The 22389-nt window shown below is 47.6% G+C and overlaps 1 protein-coding gene across 2 annotated transcripts in view; it reads left to right on the forward strand.

Annotated features, from left to right (window-relative positions):
* IRF5 (interferon regulatory factor 5) overlaps positions 1 to 22389 on the forward strand; it is a 41425-nt gene that overhangs the window by 13036 nt on the left and 6000 nt on the right. For both annotated transcript variants that reach the window (XM_039345714.1, XM_039345713.1), the window contains exons 2-4: positions 17109 to 17323; positions 17565 to 17754; positions 21145 to 21191. In XM_039345714.1, the coding sequence (XP_039201648.1) occupies positions 17150 to 17323; positions 17565 to 17754; positions 21145 to 21191 (411 nt within the window). In that variant the 5' untranslated portion in view covers positions 17109 to 17149. The remainder of the gene's footprint in view (positions 1 to 17108; positions 17324 to 17564; positions 17755 to 21144; positions 21192 to 22389) is intronic.

The raw sequence follows: 22389 nt of genomic DNA on the forward strand, positions 1-22389 counted from the left end.
TTTTCTTTCTTTCTTTCCTTTCTTTCTCTTTCTTTCTTTTTCTTTCTTTCTCTTTCTTTTTCTTTCTTTCTTCTTTCTTTTTCTTTCTTTCTTTCCTTCCTTTCTTTCTTTCTTTCCTTCTTTTCTTTCCTTTCTTTCTCTTTCTTTCTTTCTTTCTTTCTTTCTTCTTTTTCTTTCTTTCTTTCTCTTTCTTTCTTTCTTTCTTTCTTTCTTTCTTTCTTTCTTTCTTTCTTTCTTTCAAAGCAAAAGCTTCCCTATTGAAAGATGAAAACTCTCGGGCTGACTGGGATACCGGACGTTTCCCACACTCTTTTCCAAAACTTTTAAACTGAATTTTCTGAGAGAGAGAGACAGAGAGGAGAAAGTCCATGGGAAGCGCAAGGAAGAAAGAGAGAGAGGGGTGAAAAAAAAGTCACAGGGGATTGACTTCCTCCTAGCCAGCTGCTCTGCTGCCTCTCTTGCATAATGGCTCTCAAATTTCTTTCCGTTGAATTGGGTAACATCTGATCCTTTGCAGAAAGCAGATTGCAGAGGGGGGGGGGAAAGTGATTTATTTATTTATTTATTTATTATTATTATTATTATTTTTCCGAAAGGAAAAAAGATCTCTTCGCAAGGGAAATCTCCCCGCGGGCCCATATCCCATCTTTCAATCGCGAACAGTTCCATTTCTCTTTGTAAAATGCTATTTATCGTATTGTTGCATTGGCTGGAAAAATTGCGGGTGATCCTTGATTTATGACCACAGTGGAGCCCAGGGCTAGGCAACCTTGGCTCTTTTATGACCCGTGGACTTCAACTCCCAGAATTCCTGGCTGACTGGGTAGGGTTAGGCAACCTTGCCTCTTTTATGACTGGTGGACTTCAACTCCCTGAATTCCTGAGCCAGCCACGCTGAGGGGAAATGGAGAGGTTTCCAAGCTGAGCCAGGCTGGCTCAGGAATTCTGGGAGTTGAAGTCCATGAGTCATGAAGGGCCATAGTTCCCTCATGCTGGCTCAGGAATTCTGGGAGTTGAAGTCCATGAGTCATGAGGGGGCCATAGTTCCCTCATGCTGGCTCAGGAATTCTGGGAGTTGAAGTCCACGAATCATGAGGGGGCCATAGTTCCCTCATGCTGGCTCAGGAATTCTGGGAGTTGAAGTCCGCAAGTCATGAGGAGACCATAGTTCCCCCATGCTGGCTCAGGAATTCTGGGAGTTGAAGTCCACCAGTCATAAAAGAGCCAAGGTTGCCTACCCCTGGCCTAGGCCTAGGCCGCTTTATGACTTGTGGACTTCAACTCCCAGAATTCTTGAGCCAGCCATGCTGAGGGGAAAGGGAGAGGTTTCCCATCTCCTGTTGGCTGAGGAATTCTGGGAGTTGAAGTCCACAAGTCATGAGGGGGGCCATAGTTCCCCCATGCTGGCTGAAGAATTCTGGGAGTTGAAGTCCATGAGTCATAAAAGAGCTAAGGTTGCCTACCCCTGAGCTAGCCCAAAACTTTTTATTGCTAAGCAAGAGAGTTCTTAAGTCAGTTTTGCCCCCTTTTGCGACCTTTCTTGCGATCGTTGTTAAGTGAAGCAATGCGGTTGTTAAATTAGTAGCACGCTCGTTAAGTGAATCTGACTTTCCCTGGTGTTTTTGCTTATCAGAAGTTCACAAAAGGGGGATCGCGTGAACCCCTCGGGGATGCTGTGAACGTCATAAATGTGAGTCACTGGTCAAGCATCCAGATTTTGATCACGTGACCAGGGGAACGCTGCGAGGGTCATCTGAAAAACCGTCGTAAGTCGCTTTTTTTTCCAGGACCATTGTTGACTCGGAACGGTCTCTAAGTCGTAAGTCGAGGACTCTCTGCAACCGCTGGCTGGCAGGAGACAAATCACCCTGTCTTTTTCAGCAGGTTTTGGGAAAAGGAGGAAAATTAGCCAAACCAAATTTCTTCCTGCTTTGAGTTTGACCCACAGCCAACCTTGCAACCTCGTGGGAGATATTTTTAAAAGCCAGCTTTCGTTTCACCAAATGGAAAATTGCACGGGTGAGGTTGTCTCCTCTTGTTGTCTCTTTTGGTGTCTTGCTACAAATAAATCTTTCCATCCCAGAAAGGAAAAACACACACACACACACACACAGTTGAAACGGTGATATTCCAGCGTGACCGATTCACATGACCCTAAAGCCGTTCCAGTTTGAATAGAAATAAAATTGAAATACTGGCGTAACCCCCAATTTTTTTAAAAAAAAAATCAGGAGCTTGCTGCGTCAGGAAGTGTTGCAAATATGGGGATCTCTAAGAGAAACTCTTAATTTTGCACCCAAGATCAATGCAAGATCATTTCTACGCTGGAATTCCTGTATTCTGGATCAGGTGGGACTTGGGAAACCGTGTGTGCAGTTGAGGCTTGGGAAGAAAATGCAGCCTGGCCAAATATTTGTTTTATTTTCTGCTTGTTTCCCCTTGTAGCCTCTGCTTTTTCTCTCTGTGTTTTCTCAATGGACAAAGTGAACTAATGGGAAACGGCAGAGCAGATCTTGAGAAATAAACAAAATAAATATTAATAGTAGAGAGTCTCTATAGCTCAGGGTTGGACTGTGGGGATCCTGACTGCTCTCTGAGCTGGGTGGCTTTCTGGCAGACGTTTTGTGACCCAACTAGGGAACATCATCAGTGTTAGAAGGAAGGGGATTTGGTAAATGGAAAAGGAGGAGGAGGACTGTGGGGTCCTTGGTACTCTCTGTACTTGGTTGTTTTCTTGCAGACGTTTCATGACCCAACTAGGTAACATCATCAGGGCAGGAGGGAGTGGGGTTTATGGAGAAGAGGAGGAAGAGGAGGAGGAGAACTGTGGGGTCCTTGTTGCTCTCTGAGTTTGGTGGTTTCCTTGCAGACGTTTCATGACCCAACTAGGGAACAGCATCTATACTAGAAGGGAGGGGAGTTTGCTCTCTGTTTATGTACTAGTGGCTTGCCCTGAAAGCGTTTGTCGGAGTGTTGTTTTCTTCTTGTTAGTTCCCTCGTTGGGGTAGTGATTATTGCTTGATTATTAGTCTGGAATTAATCTGGGTGTTATCCCCTGCTTATCTGGGTGTTGATTGCTGCACAGAGGTGTTGTGATGTTTGTGTTTTAAACAGACAAGTGACATTGGATAGAATGGAGTGATTGTCCAGAGCAGTGTCTCTCAAGCTCAGCAATTTGAAGATGGGTGGACCTCAACTCCCAGAATTCCCCAGCCAGGGCTGAAAGTGGACGTGGAAGGGATTCAAAATCTGGTGTGGGAGTCAGCATCGTTTTTCCTGCAAAATTGGCTTATAGACTCTCAAGTCACCCAGCCGGCTTTCGTGCCTAGGGCGGGACTAGAACTCACCGTCTCCTGGTGATTGGCCCAAAGTCACCCAGTCAGCTTTCAGGTCTGAAGCAAGACTAGAACGCACCGTCTCCTGGTGATTGGCCCAAAGTCACCCAGCCAGCTTACATGCCTAAGGCGGAACTAGAACTCACCGTCTCCTGGTGATTGGCCCAAAGTCACCCAGTCAGCTTTCAGGTCTGAAGCAAGACTAGAACTTACTGTCTCCTGGTGATTGGCCCAACGTCACCCAGCGATTGGCTCAAAGTCACCCAGTCAGCTTTCAGGTCTAAAGCAAGACTAGAACTCACCGTCTCCTGGTGATTCGCCCAAAGTCACCCAGCTAGCTTTCATGCCTATGGCGGAACTAGAACTCACCGTCTCCTGGTGATTGGCCCAAAATCACCCAGCCAGCTTACATGCCTAAGGCGAGACTAGAACTCACTGTCTCCTGGTGATTGGCCCAAAGTCACCCAGTCAGCTTTCATGTCTAAAGCAAGACTAGAACTTACTGTCTCCTGGTGATTGGCCCAAAGTCACCCAGCGATTGGCTCAAAGTCACCCAGTCAGCTTTCATGCCTAAGGTGAGACTAGAACTCTCTGTCTCCTGGTGATTGGTGAAAAGTCACCCAATTGGCTTCCATGCCTAAGGTGGGACTAGAACTCACCGTCTCCTGGTGATTGGCCCAAAGTCACCCAGTCAGCTTTCATGTCTAAAGCAGGACTAGAACTCACCATTTCCCGCTTTCTAGCCTGATGCCTTCACCACAAGACCAAACCGGCTAATAACAAACAAAGCAAAATTTAAGACAGAGTTATCATACATTTATAAAACAACCCAAACTCAGAATTAAATTAAGTCTGGTGGAAAAAACAGAAGGCCCGGTGAAGAGGGGAAGGGGCTTCCTAAGAACCGGGTGAGATAAAGGGGCAGTCGGGGATCCGGAAGGCACCGTCGCCAGATGCCCAGGGACAAAACGCAGAAGGGAAGCGAGACACGCAACGGATGCGCCAGGGAGGGCGTCTGGGTCCTCAAAGTGTGAATGAACAACCAGCAGATTGCACAACGAGGAAGGCCTTTTGCGAGAAAGGGGGAAGTTCGCGAAAGTTGCGGGCCGACGAAGCATTTTGGGACTCCTGAAATGGCAGAAGTGAAAACCATCAAGGGTGAAAAGGGGCAGATCGGACGACACGGCACGAGGGAGCCATTGAAAAACAGGGAAACAACAACAACAAAAAATTGTTGGAAGTTGTTTTCAGGCGAACCTGATGGGGTGTTTTCTCCCCCCCCCTCGTCTCTTTATGTCTTTCTTTCTTTTCAGGGAGTTTCCAACTTAAAACCACTCGTTTAGCGACCGTTACAACAGCGGTGAACAAAGCAACTGACGACCATTTTTCACACAACTGTTGCAGTACACACACACGCACGCACGCACGCGCGCAATCACATGATCATAATTCAGCCGCTTGACAACTGACTCGTACTTATGTCAGTTTTGCAGCGTCTTGGGAGACACGTGATCCACTTTTGTGACCTTTTGACCCGCAAAGTCGACGAGGAAAGCCAGGTTCACTTAACAACGTGTGACTCATTTAACATCCGCAGCGATTCACTTAACGGTGGAGAGCGAGGTCATTAAACGGGGCGAAAATAACTGAACAACGGGTTTTCCTTAGCCACAGAAATGTTTGGCTCAATTGTGGTTGTAAATCGAGGACTCGGTGTATTTGGGGGGGGGTATTTTTCTGCACATTGCATCCACTTCACTTCCACTTTTCGGTAAGTCTGCCAAAAGGTTTGTTCATCTTGTTTATTTTACAGCCAGTCCTTACTTACCGCCACAATTCAGCCCGACATTTCTGTTGCTAGGTGAGACAGTTCTGAGGTAAATTTGGCCCCGTTTTACGACCTTTCTCACCACGGCTGTTAGGCGAATCGCTGCAGTTAACTTAGCAATCCGGTCTTTAAGTGAAACCTGGCTTCCCCCACTGACTTTACTTGTCAAAAGGTTGCAAAAGTGGATCGTGTGACTCCCCTCCCCGGACGCTGCAACCGTCGTAAATGTGAGTCGGTGTCCGAGCGACCGAATTTTGATCGCGTGACCGCAGGCGAGGCTGCAACGGTCATTCAAAAGTGTGAAAAAGAGTCTTAAAGTCACTTTTCTCAGGGCCGTTGTAAGTTCGAACGGTCACTAAACGAACGGTTGTAAGTTGAGGACCGACTGCATTTATTTGTGATATTTAGGAACCACCGCGGTCTCTTTTAAGGCAGCTCTCGGTGGGGATGGCACCGCCTTGGCACGGGACCAGGTGAAGAAGAGCTTTCGACGGGCGGCTGCATCACACGTCCGTCTCGTGGGTTCCCCGATTTCTCCAGCAGCATCGCGCCAGCCCCCCTGCCCCCGCCATTTTGAGGGACGCTGGGTTTCGTTTCTCTTTCCTCTTTTTGAGAAAGACATCACACAATAACTCACATCGGCAGGAAAAAAAATCCGCCTGGCTGGATTTTTTCACTTCCTGGAAGTGAACAAGTAGATTTTTCAGTCCCCGGTCGTAATTCGTAGAGGAAACCCGAATAACCGTGAAGAGGCGAAGGGAAGAAGCATGTGAGAAGGCACTTATTGCTTTGCAGAGCGTCGGGAACGTCTCCCGTTTCTGGAGGACAAAAATGCCGTTTTCTTTGGAGGGGGTGAAGGATAGTAGTAGTAATAGTAGCGATGATGATGATGATGATGATGATGATGATGATGATGATAATAATAATAATAATAAGAGACAGCAGAATAGACGAGAAAGAACTGGAGAAGATAACAAAATACAAAGACCTACAAATAGAAATAGAAAGACTGTGGCAAAAGCAAGCAAGGGTAGTACCAATAGTCATAGGCTCCTTGGGTGCAATCCCAAAACAACTGGAGCACCACTTGAACACCATCGGCATTGACAAATTCGCTATTAATCAATTGCAAAAGACGGCCTTACTAGGAACTGCTTCCATCCTGCGACGAGATCAGTAATACCCTCAAACATCCACATCCGCCTATCCCAAGTCCTGGGTAAGGACTCGATAGGTAGACAAAATGCCAAATCCAGTCTGAGCATCTGGCTGACTGTGTGATGATCAATAATAATAATAATAATAATAATAGTCCACTGCTGAAGAAACAGTGGACCACTTGGTAAGCTGTTGCAAGAAGATTGCACAGACTGACTACAAGCAGCGGCATGACAAAGTAGCAACAATGGTGCATTGGAAGATGTGCAAAAAATATCATTTGCCTGTAAGCAAAAACTGGTGGGATCATAAAATAGAGAAAGTCATAGAAAATGATAAAATTAAACTGCTCTGGGACTTCAGAATTCAAACAGACAAGCACCTGCAACATAACACCCCAGACTTAACAATTGTCGATAAGAAAGACAAAAAAGTCTGGATAGTGGACGTGGCAGTGCCTGGAGACAGCAGAATAGAAGAGAAAGAACTGGAGAAGATAACAAAATACAAAGACCTACAAATAGAAATAGAAAGACTGTGGCAAAAGCAACCAAGGGTACTACCAATAGTAATAGGCTCCTTGGGTGCAATCCCAAAACAACTGGAGCACCACTTGAACACCATTGGCATTGACAAATTCGCTATTAGTCAATTGCAAAAGGCGGTCTTATTAGGAACTGCTTCCATCCTGCGACGATACCTGTAATACCATCAAACATCCACATCTGCCTATCCTAGGTCCTGGGTAAGGACTCGATAGGTAGACAAAATGCCAAATCCAGTCTGAACATCTGGCTGACTGTCGATGATCCATAATAATAATAAAGTTGGAAGGGACCTCGGAGATCAACCCCCTGCTCAGGCAGGAAACCCTACACCAGTAGTGGCAAACCTATGGCATGCGTGCCAGAGGCGGCACTCAGAGCCCTCTCTGTGGACACGTGTGCCGTGCCCCAGAAATGGCGAGGGCCTGGCCCCTGCCGCTCTGGCCTCACCTACCCAGTCTGCCGTGACCACATGGCCACGCTCACCCAGCACCTGGTGATAAATAAGTGGGTTTGGGGTTGCAGCTTGGGCACTGGGTCTCTAAAAGTTTCGCCATCACTGCCCTACACCATTTCGGACAAATGGCTGTCCAGTCTCTTCTTAAAAACCTCCAGTGTTGGAGCAGTCACAGCTTCTGGAGGCAGGTAGTTCCACTGGTTAATTGTTCGAACTGTCAGGAAATTTCTCCTTAGTTCCAGGTTGCTTCTCTCCTTGATGAGTTTCCATCCGTTGCTTCTTGTCCTGCCTTCAGGCGCTTTGGAGAAAAGCTTGATTGCCTCTTCTTTAGGGCAGCCCCTGAGATACTGGAAGGCTGCTATCCTGTCCCCCCTCGTCCTTCTCTTCATTGAACTAGACATGCCCAATTCCAGCAACCGTTCCTTACATGTTTTAGCCTCCAGTCCCCTGATCGTCTTTGTTGCTCTTCTCTGCACTCTTTCTAGAGTCTCCGCATCTTTTTTACATGTAGGATGTAGGATAAGGAATGGCAGAATCCAGGGGCGGCGTCAAAAGGGGAATCAGCCTAGCATCCCTACATAGCCACAAGCGAACGAAGTCCAAGCTCCCTTGAATTCCATTGAGCCTTCTTTGACTTGAAGCAGCTGCCGGCCATTCGTTGATAAGATTCCTGCGTGTAGGCGTTTAGCAATGAAGCTGTTTAATTGGACTTCACGTGCGGACCTGGTCTTTTGCGCCTGACCTTCATCTTGCTTTCTGAGTGTCGGGCAATGGCCCACCCCAAACCCCAAAAACTTTATCGTGTGTTGTTGTCAGCGGCCCGGAATCGCCCGAGAGTGAGGTGGGCGGCAAATATAAATTGGATAAATAAATAACGAACAAATGTACCGTACAGTCCAAAGAAATGGAGCCCTGGAAGAAGCTGCTGGTTGGAAGGACACCCTTGCAGTGCTTCACCCACAGATAAACTAGAGGCTTCATCACACCCAGGGCTGTTATTAAACTGAGCCTGGAGTTGTCAAACTGGCTTGGTCTCCTGTGCGCCCAAAGTGATGAAGTCAACCTTTGCGGGAAGTGTGTCTTATTGCACACTGCCAACAACTCCCTGTTTTTCCATCCTGGCTTGCTTGCTGCCTTTGCTTGTTTACTGGCTTGTTTCCTCCCTTTATTAATAGCTCAGATGCAATACACCGTCCTCTGCCTATTTTGCCCATGACGACAACCCTGTGAGGAGGGTTGGGCTGAGAGAGAGGGACTGGCCCAAAGTTACTCAGCTGAGTTTCGTACATATGGTGGGACGAGAACTCACAATCTCCTGGGGAGTGGCCCAGAGTCACCCAGTCGGCTTCCATGCCTAAGGCGGGACTAGAACTCACCGTCTCCTGGTAACTGGCCCAAAGTCACCAGCTAGTTTTTCATGCCGAAGGTGGGACTAGAACTCACCGTCTCCTGGTGATTGGTCAAAACTCACCCAATTGGCTTCCATGCCTAAGGCGGGACTAGAACTCACCGTCTCCTGGTGATTGGTCAAAACTCACCCAATTGGCTTCCATGCCTAAGGCGGGACTAGAACTCACTGTCTCCTCGTGATTGGTCAAAACTCACCCAATTGGCTTCCATGCCTAAGGTGGGACTAGAACTCACTGTCTCCTGGTGATTGGCCCATAGTCACTCAGCTGCTTTTCATGCCTAAGGCGGAACTAGAACTCACCGTCTCCTGGTGATTGGCCCAAAGTCACCCAGCCAGCTTCCATGCCTAAGGTGGGACTAGAACTCACCGTCCCCTGGTGATTGGCTCAAAGTCACCCAGCTGGCTTTCATGCCTAAGGCGGGACTAGAACTCACCATCTCCTGGTGATTCGCCCCAAATCACCATAACCCTCTGACGTCCTTTTCAACTCTACAATCCCAATTCCTTCCCATTTGAGAACTGGATTTGTATTGATGTGGCCAAAAGCTGGATTTGCCTTCTGCAGCCACATCCCACTCCTGTCTCAGGTCTGTTTTTGCAACCTAGTCCTGTTTCCTTCGGTTCCTTTCAGCCCATTTGTCTAATCCAGCAAATTTTGAACTTGTTCTTCTATGCCCAGAATTGCTTCCTCGCCCTGACATAAGATCCGGTCAGTTTCAAATAGAACAGATTGATTCCTTTCAATACTCTGTGCCGCCACATCCTTTTTTTGTCCTAAAGAAGTACAAAAAAAATAAATAAATAGTAATAATAATTTTTTTTACACTCTTTTGAATCTTTGCTTCAGGGTTTCCATTCTGAGTCAAGATCTCCCCCCCCCCAGGGCAGTCCCTTGTTGGTGTGTTTGTGCGTGTATTTGAAGACAGTTGTGGGAGCCACAGTTCGTAACTGTAAGGAGGAGAAAGCAAGTTGATGGTGGAAAAAACCCAGTTCTGTATAATTAGCTGCAGTATCAGTCGAACCTGTAACTACATTTCAAGGTTAAGTAATTCTTGGCTGATCCCGGCGCGTTTGCTGCATCTCTTAGACCGGCTTTTTTCGTAGTTGCTGAACCTGAATTTTGGGTTCCGGCAAAATTTCCCCTTTCTGCTCGCGGGGACACATTTTTTTTCTGTCGTAGCCGAGTTAAGAACAAGATTTGAATCATGCCGCGTTTCTTTGCAAAGACCAGCTATTGGTTTGGCCCCATGTTCGTGAAACTTGGGGATTTGAAGATGAGAGGACTTCAACTCCCAGAATTCCTTAGCCAGCTTGTTTTAAAATGGATGATCTTCAACTCCCAGAATTCCCTAGCCAGCATGCTTTAAGATGGGTGGACTGGGGGATTCTGGGAGTTGAAGATCAGCCACTTTAAACCAAGCTGGTTAAGGAGTTCTGGGAGCTGAAGTCCAGCCATCTTAAAGTAGGCCAGCTGGGGTATTCTGGGAGTTGAAGTCCAGCCATCTTAAAGCAGGCCAGCTGGGGGATTCTGGGAGTTGGTCCAGCCATCTTAAAGCAGGCCGGCTGGGGAGTTCTGGGAGCTGAAATCCACCCATCTTAAAGCAAGCTGGCTGGGGGATTCTGGGAGTTGAAGTCCAGCCATCTTAAAGCAGGCCAGCTGGGGAATTCTGGGAGTTGAAATCCACCCATCTTATAGCATGGTTTAAGAGGAGATCAGCCTATTCTCCAAAGCACTGGAGGGCAATAAGCAACAGATAGAAACTGATCAAGGAGAGAAGCAACCTGAAACTAAGGAGAAATTTCCTGACAGTGAAAACAAGTAATCAGTGGAACTGCTTGCCACCAGAAGTTGTGAATGCTCCAACACTGGAAGTGTTTAAGAAGACACTGGACAGCCATTTGTCTGAAATGGCATAGGGTCTCCTGCACGAGCAGGGGGTTAGACTAGAAGACCTCCAAGATCCCTCCGAAGTCTGTGTTCTCTGTTCAATCCAAGAGGCACTCTTTGCAGCCGAGGTTAGTCAGCTGCAAAAGCCGGTCCCCTATGGCTTTGCGAGCGTGGCTGAGACAGGTGAGTGGGCAGCCAAGCGCCCAAAGGAAGCTTTCATGGATGCATCTTTGGAAGACGGTGCTCCCAGGCTGAGCATCCCGTTGCATCTGGCTGGGTTTGCGACGGAGCAGTGAAGGACTGGCCCTGCCCCACTGACTCGTGGGTGGCGTGGTCCCACCCATGGAACCAGAATCGGAGGCTTTGCAACATCCAGGGCGATCAGTCATCGCCACATCAAAGAAAATGGGTGGATGCTTTTTATTTATTTATCTGTCTATCTGAAAATGGCCGCCCATCTCAGCCAAAAGAGACTCTGGGCAGCGTCGAGCCGTGGAGGAAAACAATAAATATATTAAAAGCAGTCGTGGTTAAGAAATAGGAAAACAACCCTTATTAAAAGTAATTTAAAATTGCAAAAGGGGAATCACATGACCTGGGGACACTGCGACTGTCATAAATAATAATAATAATAATAATAATAATAATAATAATAATAATAATAATAATAAGAAGAAGAAGAAGAAGAAGAAGAAGAAGAAGAAGAAGAAGAAGAAGAAGAAGAAGTAGTAGTAGTAGTAGTAGTAGTAGTAGTAGTAGTAGTAGTAGTAGTGCCTGGAGACACCAGAATAGACGAGAAACAACTGGAGAAGATCACAAAATACAAAGACCTACAAATAGAAATAGAAAGACTGTGGCAAAAGCAAGCAGGGGTAGTACCAATAGTCATAGGCTCCTTGGGTGCAATCCCAAAACAACTGAGCACCACTTGAACACCATTGGCATTGACAAATTCCCTATTAGTCAATTGCAAAAGGCGGCCTTACTAGGAACTGCTTCTATCCTGCGACGATATCTGTAATACCATCAAACATCCACATCTGCCTATCCCAGGTCCTGGGTAAGGACTCGATAGGTAGACAAAATGCCAAATCCAGTCTGAACATCTGGCTGACTGTGCGATGCTCCATAATAATAATAATAATAATAACAACAACAACAACCATTACCTGCTTACCAACAACTTTCAATTACCTGCTTACCAACAACTTTCAAATTACTAACTGGTGTGGTAGCTGATGCAGTACAACAGCATCTAGTTGAAAACAATCTCTTTCCATCTGAGCAGAAAGGAAACCACCCCAATATCAGAGGAACAAAAAATCAACTCCTAATAGACAAAATGATCTTGGAAAACTGCAAGAAAAGGAAGACAACCTGAATGTGGCATGGATTGACTACAAAAAGGCATTTGACTCTCTGCCACATGACTGGATAATCAAGTGCCTAGAAATAACAGGAGTCAGTAGAAACATCAGAAAATTTGTGCAAAGATCGATGGCACAATGGAACACACAGTTGCAGATCAATGGTGAGAGACTGGGAGAGGTTAATATTTATTTATTTATTTATTTATTTATTTATTAATAAAATTTATATGCCGCCCAATCCCTACGACTCAGGGCGGCGTACAAAATTAAAACAATAAATATAACAATAAAACAGTAAAATAAGTGCATTCATACAGCATGTCCCAATCGTATCCCAGCCCCCCTGGGGGCATCAACCCCAGGCCTGCCGGAACAGGAGAGTTTTAATGGCTTTCTTAAAGGCCGGCAAGGTGGGAGTAGTTCGAATCTCGGGGGGAAGTTGATTCCACCAGGTCGGAGCCACCACAGAAAAGGCCCTTCCCCGAGGGCCCGCCAGCCGACATTGTCTGGCCGACGGGACCTGAAGGAGGCCCAATCTGTGGGATCTCACCAGTCTCTGGGAACTATGCGGCAGTATGCGGTCCTGGTTACTATCAAGAGAGGAATATTTCAAGGAGATTCATTGTCACCATTACTATTTGTTATTGCACTGTTTCCTCTGTCAACAATACTGAATAACTCAGGACATGGCTATCAAACATCAAAAACATCTACCAGACTATCCCATCTCCTTTACATGGATGATCTGAAGCTGTATGGAAAAACATCATCTGAAATAGAATCGCTGCTCAACACTGTCCGTATATATAGCCAAGATATTGTTATGGAGTTTGGCTTGGACAAATGTGCCACACTTACTATCAAACAAGGAAAAGTAGTGAAAACTGAAGGAATCAAAATGCCCCACGAAAATAACATTAAGAGTCTGGATGAGGAAGATTACTACAAATACTTGGGTATCCTTCAAGGTGACAACATCAAGCACACTGAAGTCAAGAAAAAGATTAGAGGTGAATACATCAAGAGAGTGAAGAAGATCTTAAAGTCCAAACTCAATGGAGGAAATATCATAAAGGCAATCAACACCTGGGCAATTCCCAGTCATTAGGTACATAGCTGGAATAGTGGACTGGACTCAAGCAGAACTAAAAGCAATGGATAGGAAGACCAGAAAAATAATTACAATGAATCATGCCCTTCATCCACGCAGTGACATTGACAGACTTTATCTACCAAGGCAAATAGGTGGGCGTGGAATGCTACAAGTACATCAGATGGTTGAAGAAGAAAAAAATGGCTTTGGAAGAATATCTGAAGAACAATGATGAAGATGCACTGAAATTAGTATATCAGGAAGGCTTACTAACTACTGGAGAGACCAAACTGGCCTACAAGAAAGACCAAATGAAGAACAGAATAGAGGCATGGGAAGACAAAGCACTACATGGCCAATACATGAAAAAAATAGCTGGGAAAGCAGATAATAATAAAACCTGGCAATGGCTAAGAGCAGGAAAATTGAAGAAAGAGACCGAGGGACTAATTCTGGCTGCACAAGACCAAGCCTTAAGGACAAATGCATACAAAGTCAAAATTGAGAAGACAGCAAAAGACAGTAAGTGCCGCCTATGCAAAGAAGCTGAAGAAACAGTGGACCACTTGGTAAGCTGTTGCAAGAAGATTGCACAGACTGATTACAAGCAGCGGCATGACAAAGTAGCAACAATGGTGCATTGGAAGATCTGCAAAAAATATCATTTGCCTGTAAGCAAAAACTGGTGGGATCATAAAATAGAGAAAGTCATAGAAAATGATAAAATTAAACTGCTCTGGGACTTCAGAATTCAAACAGACAAGCACCTGCAACATAACACCCCAGACTTAACAATTGTCGATAAGAAAGACAAAAAAGTCTGGATAGTGGACGTGGCAGTGCCTGGAGATAGCAGAATAGAAGAGAAAGAACTGGAGAAGATAACAAAATACAAAGACCTACAAATAGAAATAGAAAGACTGTGGCAAAAGCAAGCAAGGGTAGTACCAATAGTCATAGGCTCCTTGGGTGCAATCCCAAAACAACTGGAGCACCACTTGAACACCATTGGCATTGACAAATTCGCTATTAGTCAATTGCAAAAGGCGGCCTTACTGGGAACTGCTTCCATCCTGCGACGATATCTGTAATACCATCAAACATCCACATCTGCCTATCCCAGGTCCTGGGTAAGGACTCGATAGGTAGACAAAATGCCAAATCCAGTCTGAACATCTGGCTGACTGTGCGATGATCCATAATAATAATAATAACAATAGTAGTAGTAGTAGTAGTAGTAGTAATAATAATAATAGTAATAATAATAATAATAATAATAATAATAATAATAATAATAAAGTTGGAAGGGACCTTGGAGGGACCTTGGAGGTCTTCTAGTCCAACCCCCTGCTCAGGCAGGAAATCCTATACCATTTCAGATGAATGGCTGTCCAGTCTCTTCTTAAAAACTTCCAGTGTTGGCGCATTCACCGCTTCTGGAGGCAAGGAGTTCCACTGGTTCATTGTTCTAACTGTCAGGAAATTTCCCCTTACATGCCAGTTGCCAAGTGTCCGAATTTTTGATCAAGTGGCCCTAGGGACGCTTCAACGGCCGTTAAGTGCAAAACCTGGCCGTAAGTCACATTTTTCAGCGCCCTTGTAACTTTGGTTACTAAACCGCCTGTATTCCTTTCCTAGCCTCTAGGAAGCAGGAGCCATGTGAGCGAGTTGGGCGGGGGGGCTCAATTTGGAAAGAGTTGTAGCAGAAAATATTATGTTTGCTTGTCCGTTTATCGTCATCCACCCTCCTCATTCTAGCCATTGTTTAACCACAGCAGGATGAAGGCTTCTTCCGCCTGTCTCCAACCAATAACGGCCCCGGGCTTTCTTTTCCCAATTGGACCTCGCCATATTTGGCTGCTGTGGTCACTCCGTCTCGTTTTGGGTCTCTTTCGTGGCCACTTTTGATCAAGTGGGATCCGTTTTATGACGGCCTCAGTCTGCTAGGAGACCAGCCCGTTTCCCTTGCAATTCTTTGACTCAGTTGATGGCCTTGTATATTTTCCTTTCTCCTCTAATCCAGAGGTTCCCGATTTTTGGACACCAGGGATCACCGGTTCTGTGGAGAGAGTTTTTTCCGCAGACCGGAGGGTGTGTAGTTTTGTGTGCTGCCTCCATCCCACGGATGAGGCTTTGCTTGTTTGTGCGGACTGGTTGCTGGCGTGCCGCGGCCCGGTACAAGTCCATGGACCAGGTGTTGGGTCTTTCTATCTCAGTGGTTCTCAACCTGTGGGTCGGGACCCCATTTGGGGTCGAACGACCATTTCACGGGGGTCGCCAAACAAGGCTGTCCGCCATTTTTTCCCCCTTTTCTTTGGCCATGCCCCTGGCACCCGGTGATGTATAAGTGGTTGGGGGTCACCACAACATGGGGAACTGTATTATGGGGTCGCGGCATTAGAAAGGTTGAGAACCACTGTTCTATCTTGTCTTGTGATGCCGATCAGGCCTCTTTCCGTGGCTCTTTGTGACACACGTAGCTTTTGCTACGATTGTGAGGTTAGTGTCCATGTTTCGTCGGCATATGTAGAGAGTAGGTAGCACCACACTGATCGAAAACTTTTTGGGCTTCAGGGGAGGCTGTTCTTGACTACAACATCTAGCTTGCCGCATGCCTGCCAACCACATTTAACACGCTGTTCAGTTTCCTGATTGTATCACCTTCCCCCGAGATCCGTTGGCTGAGCGTATATGTAGCAGTCTACTACGTCGAGTTCAGCGGTTCTCAACCTGTGGGTCGGGACCCCATTTGGGGTCGAACGGCCATTTCACGGGGGTCGCCAAACAACGCAGTCCACCATTTTTTCCCCCCTTTTCCTTAGCTGTGCTCCTCCCTTTTATTCTATTGGCTTTTGAAAGCCAACAGAATAGACTCTCTTGAATAGAGTCTAATTCTATTGGCTTTCAAAAGCCAATAGGAATTGTCCAGGCTATCTCTGCCCTGCTGAGCCCGCCAAAAGTCCCATTCTGCAAACAGTGCTGCAAGTTGTCTGCAGCAAAGGCGAGCAGTCTGGAAGTTTCCACCCCTCCCTGCTGAGCAACTACTAAAAATGTAAGGAAAAGAGGGCCAGGGGTGGGAGATGGGAGGCCGGCGGGTGCAGGGAGGGTTGCTGGCACGCCTGGGGCCCGGCGGATGCCTTACCTCCCTTGGGCTGGGCCAGCTGGTGGCCCAGCCGGTGGTCGCCCTGCGCCGTCTCTGCCCCTTGCCAGCTATGCCTCGGCCGGTGCAGGGGGCGGCACCACACATGCATGGGGCTCCCAGGCAGGGAAAGTCCTCGACTTACGACCAGTTGGGTAGTTCTCGACTTACAACCGGTTGGGAAGTCCTCGACTTATGACCGGTTGGGGGTTGCGGCATTAAAAAGGTTGAGAACCACTGGTCTAGTTCTTCTCCAGATATAAATTTTTCTTTCTTTCTTTAATGAATTGATTAAACATGACCTGGCCTCTTTTTCAGGTGTATTTATTAAGCCCAAGGGTTATCCTGCTTTGCACTGTTCTTGTGTCTTTGTAGCTCTCGTGAGAAGAGAACAACGTCATCCGCCAATCTTAAGTGGTTCGTTTCTCAAACTTTTCCAAACGCTGGAGGGTGGGTGGGTGTGTGTGTGTGCATTGGGTGCTTTTAATTTGCTTGGTCGTCTTCCGTAGAGGAGCAAATTTTGTGGGTGCTGCAGGTCATGGGTCACTTGAACAAAAAGGAGGGAATTTGCCGCTCATTCCCGCAGCTGGGTCAACCTACGATCCAAACCATGGTCCCATCGTGGCTTCCTTCCCTCCTTCCTTCCAAGCGTCCAGGCGATTGAGGTTCTCCTGGGTCCCGATGGATGGAGACTCCCCCAAACCAGCCCCTTGAAATCTCACCCATTGTTGGAGGGGTGGGGGAGGCAGCTGAGCGCAGCAGCTGGACTGCAGCCTCTGAACCCTTCGGGACCGCCCCTGGCCGGTGTGTTCCTTGGAAGACACTATTTGCTGCTTCCAGATTTTGGTTCCAGTTTCTAATTACTTCTTGGTTTCTCCTTCCAGGCCAGGCCCTTTGACGGGGGAGTTGGGGGGGGGGCTGAAGCATGAACCCCCACCCGCGGCGCATCCGCCTGAAGCCCTGGCTGGTGGCCCAGGTGAACAGCGGCCAGTATCCGGGTCTGCGCTGGGTAGACGCGGAGCAGAAGCGGTTTTGCATCCCCTGGCGCCACGCCACTCGGCACGTGCCCTGCCAGGATGACGAGAACACCATCTTTAAGGTGACCCCAGGGGGAAAGAGGGCAGGCTGGGGTTCAAGTTGGCTGGGCACAACTTTGGCGGGGGGGGGTGTGTGGCGTGGAAGAGGAACTGCCAAGGTTTAAGTTGACTCCTTGGGTCATCTTTTGTGAGGAAGGGAGACAGAAGTGGTGAGAGTGGAGATTTTCATGACATTTTAGACTGGCCAAGAATCACAACAACACAATGACAGAAGGACTTCAACTTTCTTTCTCACACGGACAGGCCTGGGCCAAAGAGACGGGCAAATACAACGAGGGCGTGGACGAGCCGGATCCGGCCAAGTGGAAGGCCAACCTGCGTTGCGCCCTCAACAAAAGCCGGGAGTTCAGCCTGATCTACGACGGGACCAAGGACACGCCCATGCAGCCCTACAAGATTTACGAGGTCTGCGATGCACCCCTGCCCAACGGAGGTACCCGCTGCTTTTGCCATTTCGTGGCTTTGTCCCCCAACTGGGCGTATATGGGGACCCGTGGATTCTACGCTGCCCCACCACAAGAGGTCCTCTCCACCCACACACCCAAAAGGTTGCAGAGATTCCTGCATGGAAGTTATGCTCATAGCACACACACATACCGCCTCTCTCCTCTCTTCTCTCTTCTCCTCTCCTCTCTTTTCCTTCTCCTCTCCTTCACCTCCTTTCTCTGTCTTCCTCCCTCCCTCCCTCCCTTCCAGCCCTCTTCCTTCCTTCCTTCCTTCCTTCCTTTCTTCCCTCCCTTTTCTTCCCTTTCCTATTCTCTTCTCCCTTTCTCTTCCCTCTTTCTTCCCCCTTCTCCTTCTTTTCCTTCTCTCCTTCCTCCCTTCTTTTTTCTCCTTCCTTCCTCCCTCCCTCCCTTCCTCCCTCTTCCTTCCTTCCTTCTTTCTTCCTTTTCTTTTTTCTTTCTTCCTTTTTCTTTCTTTTTTTCTTTCCTTTCTTTTTCTTCTTTCCTTTCTCTCTTCCTTCCTTCTTCCTTCCTTCCTTCCTTCCTTCCTTTCTTTTTCTTTCTTTTTTTCTTTTCTTCTCTTTTCTTCTTTCCTTTCTTTCTTTTCTTCTTTCCTTTCTTTCTTCTCTTCTCTCTTTCCTCCTCCTCCTCTCTCCTCTGCTCATTATTGTCTGCTCAGACACGTTGGGCAAGTTCTGAAAGAGCTATGAAACCTGCCAGGCCTTCTTCTTCCTCTTTCGGCTTGATCCAGGCTCTCCAATAGAGGCGCAGGCCGTTCTCCTTCCCGACCGCTTCGGCCTCTCCCATCCCCTGCAGCCTTTCAGAAATCAAAACAGACAAAATGGCTGCCGCAAAACTCCCACCCAGGGATTCCCTCTCGGTCTAACACAGTGTTTCTCAACCTTGACCATTTTAAGGCCTGTGGACTTCAACTCCCAGAATTCCACAGCCAGCATTGCTGGCTGTGGAATTCTGGGAGTTGAAGTCCACAGGCCTTAAAATGGTCAAGGTTGAGAAACACTGGTCTAACATTCCTTTCCTCCCTTCCTTTCCTTTCTGGACTGGAAACCAGGCAGCATTTTATTATCCACGGCCCAATCGAAGGGCTGATTCAGTTAGTCCTCAACTTACAACCGTTCGTTTAGTGACCGTTCAGAGTTACAACGGTACCGGGAAAAAAGGGGACACGACTGTTCCTCACACATACGGCCTTTGCGGCGTTCCCCAGAGTCACGTGATGCAACTGACTCATCTTTATGACGGTCCCGGAGTCACGTGATCCCCTTTTGCGACCTCCCGATGAGCAAAGTCAACGGGGAAGCCCAATTCGCTTTACGACGGCGTTAGTAACTTAACAACTGCAGTGATTCACCTCACAGCCGTGGCAGGAAAGGTCGTAAAACGGGGCAAAACTCACTTAGCCGTCGTCTCAGCTCAATTGTGGTCGTACGTAAAAAAGAGGGCTAAACCCCCTCTCAAAAGGGGCAGTTATTTGGGCTCTTTCTAAATTCATGTTCAAAAGAGGATCGAGGAGCAGCTGAGCTGAGGGGGGGGGGCACTTTTACTTCTTGTTTTTTTCTGTGTCCTTTCACCGGGGTGCATCTTCCGTGCAAAATCCTCGCCCGAAGTCAGAGGTGAGCTGCGACAGGTGGGTCAGCCCACCTGTGTTCACAGCCACTTCCCCAAAGTGCTTTTTCTTAAAGGCAGCTGGACTCTCTTGGTTTTTATTTTTGCCTTGAAGGGGTCTCACTTCTCATCCGAAAAGCTTCTTTAGTTCTGCTGGGCTGCATCAACAGAGGGATAGAATCAAGATCACGTGAAGTGTTAATACCACTTTACAAGGCCTTGGTAAGCCACACTTGGAATTCGACATCCAGTTTTGGTCACCACGATGTAAAAAAGATGCTGAGACTCTAGAAAGAGTGCAGAGAAGAGCTACAAAGAGGATCAGGGGACTGGAGGCTAAAACATATAAAGAATTGGGTATATCTAGTTTAATGAAGGACGAGGGGGGACATGATAGCAGTGTTCCAATATCTCAGGGGCTGCCCCAAAGAAGAGGCAGTCAAGCTATTCTCCAAAGCGCCTGAAGGCAGGACAAGAAGCAACGGGTGGAATCTAATCAAGGAGAGAAGCAACCTAGAATTAAGGAGAAACTTCCTGACAGTTAGAACAATTAACCAGTGGAACTACCTGCCTCCAGAAGCGGTGAATGCTCCAACACTGGAGGGTTTTAAGAAGAGACTGGACAGTCATTTGTCTGAAATGGTATAGAGCAGGGGGTAGGCAGCCTTGGCTCTTTTATGTCTTATGGACTTCAACTCCCAGAATTCCTGAGCCAGCCATGCTGAGGGGAAAGGAAGAGGTTTCCAAGCTGAGCCATGCTGGCTCAGAAATTCTGGGAGTTGAAGTCCACGAGTCATGAAGGGGCCATAGTTCCCTCATGCTGGCTCAGGAATTCTGGGAGTTGAAGTCCACGAGTCATAAAAGAGCCAAGGTTGCCTACCCCTGGTATAGGGTTTCCTGCCTGAGCAGGGGGTTGGACTAGATGACCTCCAAGGTCCCTTCCAACTTTATTATTGTTGTTGTTGTTGTTGTTATTCTGCACAAACTGCTAGAACTGAAGAGGCTTCTTGGATGAGAAGCGAAAGCTGTTCAAGAGAAAACCAAACCACGTCCAGTTGCCTTGGGGGGGGGGAAGCACCTGGCCACTTGTTAAAACTCGCCTCATCCTTCATCTGGGATTCCGGGTTCGAGAGAGGCCTTGGGGGCTGTTCTCATGCTGGCTGGTGATGTGGGGAGGAAGGGAGGGACTGTCAGACCTGCCACAACCCAAATCTCTAAATAGGAACGATCCTTGGCCCCGTGTGTTGAGCTATGGAAGTTTAGTTTATTAGAGGTCACGTGTGTTGCAGCGTTGCACAACCAGAACTGAGAATCGCGTGCCGAAATCCCCAAGTTCGACTTTTCCCTCCCTTCACTTTCTCACCTTGTCTGCCTCGCTGTAACCAACCAGGATCAGGCAAAATGTCTCCATTGCGGTCAGTCCAAGCGTGCTGTTTGGTATGCGGCGCCTTCCTTCTCCCAGCCGGGAGGCCTTGAGGCAGCATCTCGAGCCGATACAGCATTTACTTCCGTTTCCCCAAGTATCCCGCCCTTCCTTCTCGCTCCCCACAGTTCGTGGCAGCCTGTCACCGCATAGCTGCGAAGCCCAGGCAAGCATCAGGTGGCAACTAACCGGGAAACCACGTGGGGAAGTCTCCAGTCCTTGTCCTTAACGTTTGTGAGGACCCCTGGGCTCAGGAGACAACACACCTGCAACCCTTACGACAATGTCAAACTCGGAAGAACGCTCCGTAATCCTCTGTTTTTGTCTTCAGAGAGCTTTGCTGGAGAAGAGCTGGTGGGATGTGAAGAAGAGGAAGAGGTGAGATCTGGGGTCTTCCTAGCCTTCTTTGGGGCAGATCTATGGGGGTTGGGTTTTGTTTTTTGCACTCCGTGTGGAAAATAGCACAAGAATATAGATGGGCGTCCATTAGATGTGCGGGTAGGATCTTCTGTGCCGGGCTCGGCTGGTGTCACGAGAGGAAAGATTCCCCGGTTGGGTTCCTGCTGTGTTTAGCACTCTGCAAACCACCTTCAAACCAGCATGCTTAAGAGTTCCCCTCTGTTGTTGGAGCTAAACTCCAGGTCGCCTGGGTTTGGCTCTAATCTTGGATCTGTTTTTTTTTATTTATTTATTTAGTATTATATTTTTGTACACCGCCCAGAATCCCTCTGTGCGGGAAACGGGTGGTTCCAAAATGAGAGAGAGAGAGATGATATAGATCAAGATTGAGGGAGGGAGGGAGGGAGGGAGGGAGGGAGGGAGGATCCATAGAGAGGCTGGAGAGAGGGTGATGGAGATGGAGATTAGAGAGAGAGGGAGGGAGAGAGAGAGGATAAATACATAGGCTGGATCAGTAGGTAAATAGAGACGGACAGCTAGAAAGATAGAGGTAGATAAATGCATTTATTTGAATTTATTTATTTAAATAGTTACAAATTTTTATTTCAATAAAAATACATTTAAATGAACGGATTTATCTGCTAGAAATGGGAAGCCAGAGTTGAAAGACATGAAGTTTGATGTACCGTATATGCCGGCGTATAAGGCGACTTCCGCAAGCGTTAAAATCGGCGCCAAAGACGGGGATCGTCTTATACGCCGGAAATACTGGTAGTTTCCGGCGTATAAGATGACGTTCTAGGAATGCGACTCAGCGACAAAGACGGGGGTCGTCTTATACGCCGGGTCGCCTTGTACGACATATACGGTAGTCCTTTGGCCGATTTAGAAACCTCTCTCTCCCTCTCGCCCTCCCTCCCTCTCCTTATTCCCCCTCTCTCCCTCTCCCTCCCTCCCTTCCTCCCTCGCTCCCTCCCTTTCTCTCTCCTTTTCTCTCCCTCTCCCTCCCTCCCTCTCCCTCCCTCCTCCCTTTCTCTCCCTCTCCCTCCCTCCCTCCCTCCCCTTCCCTCTCTCTCTCTTCTTCCTTCCTCCCCTCTCTCCCTTTCTCCCTCCTTCCCTTTCTTCCTTCCTCTCCCTCCTTCCCTCCCTCTCCCTCCCTCTCTCCTTCCTCCCTCTC

This window comes from Crotalus tigris, unplaced genomic scaffold (assembly GCF_016545835.1).
Source record: "Crotalus tigris isolate CLP2741 ecotype Arizona unplaced genomic scaffold, ASM1654583v1 scf7180000017975.10810073628:1450386, whole genome shotgun sequence".
Lineage (NCBI taxonomy): Eukaryota > Metazoa > Chordata > Lepidosauria > Squamata > Viperidae > Crotalus > Crotalus tigris.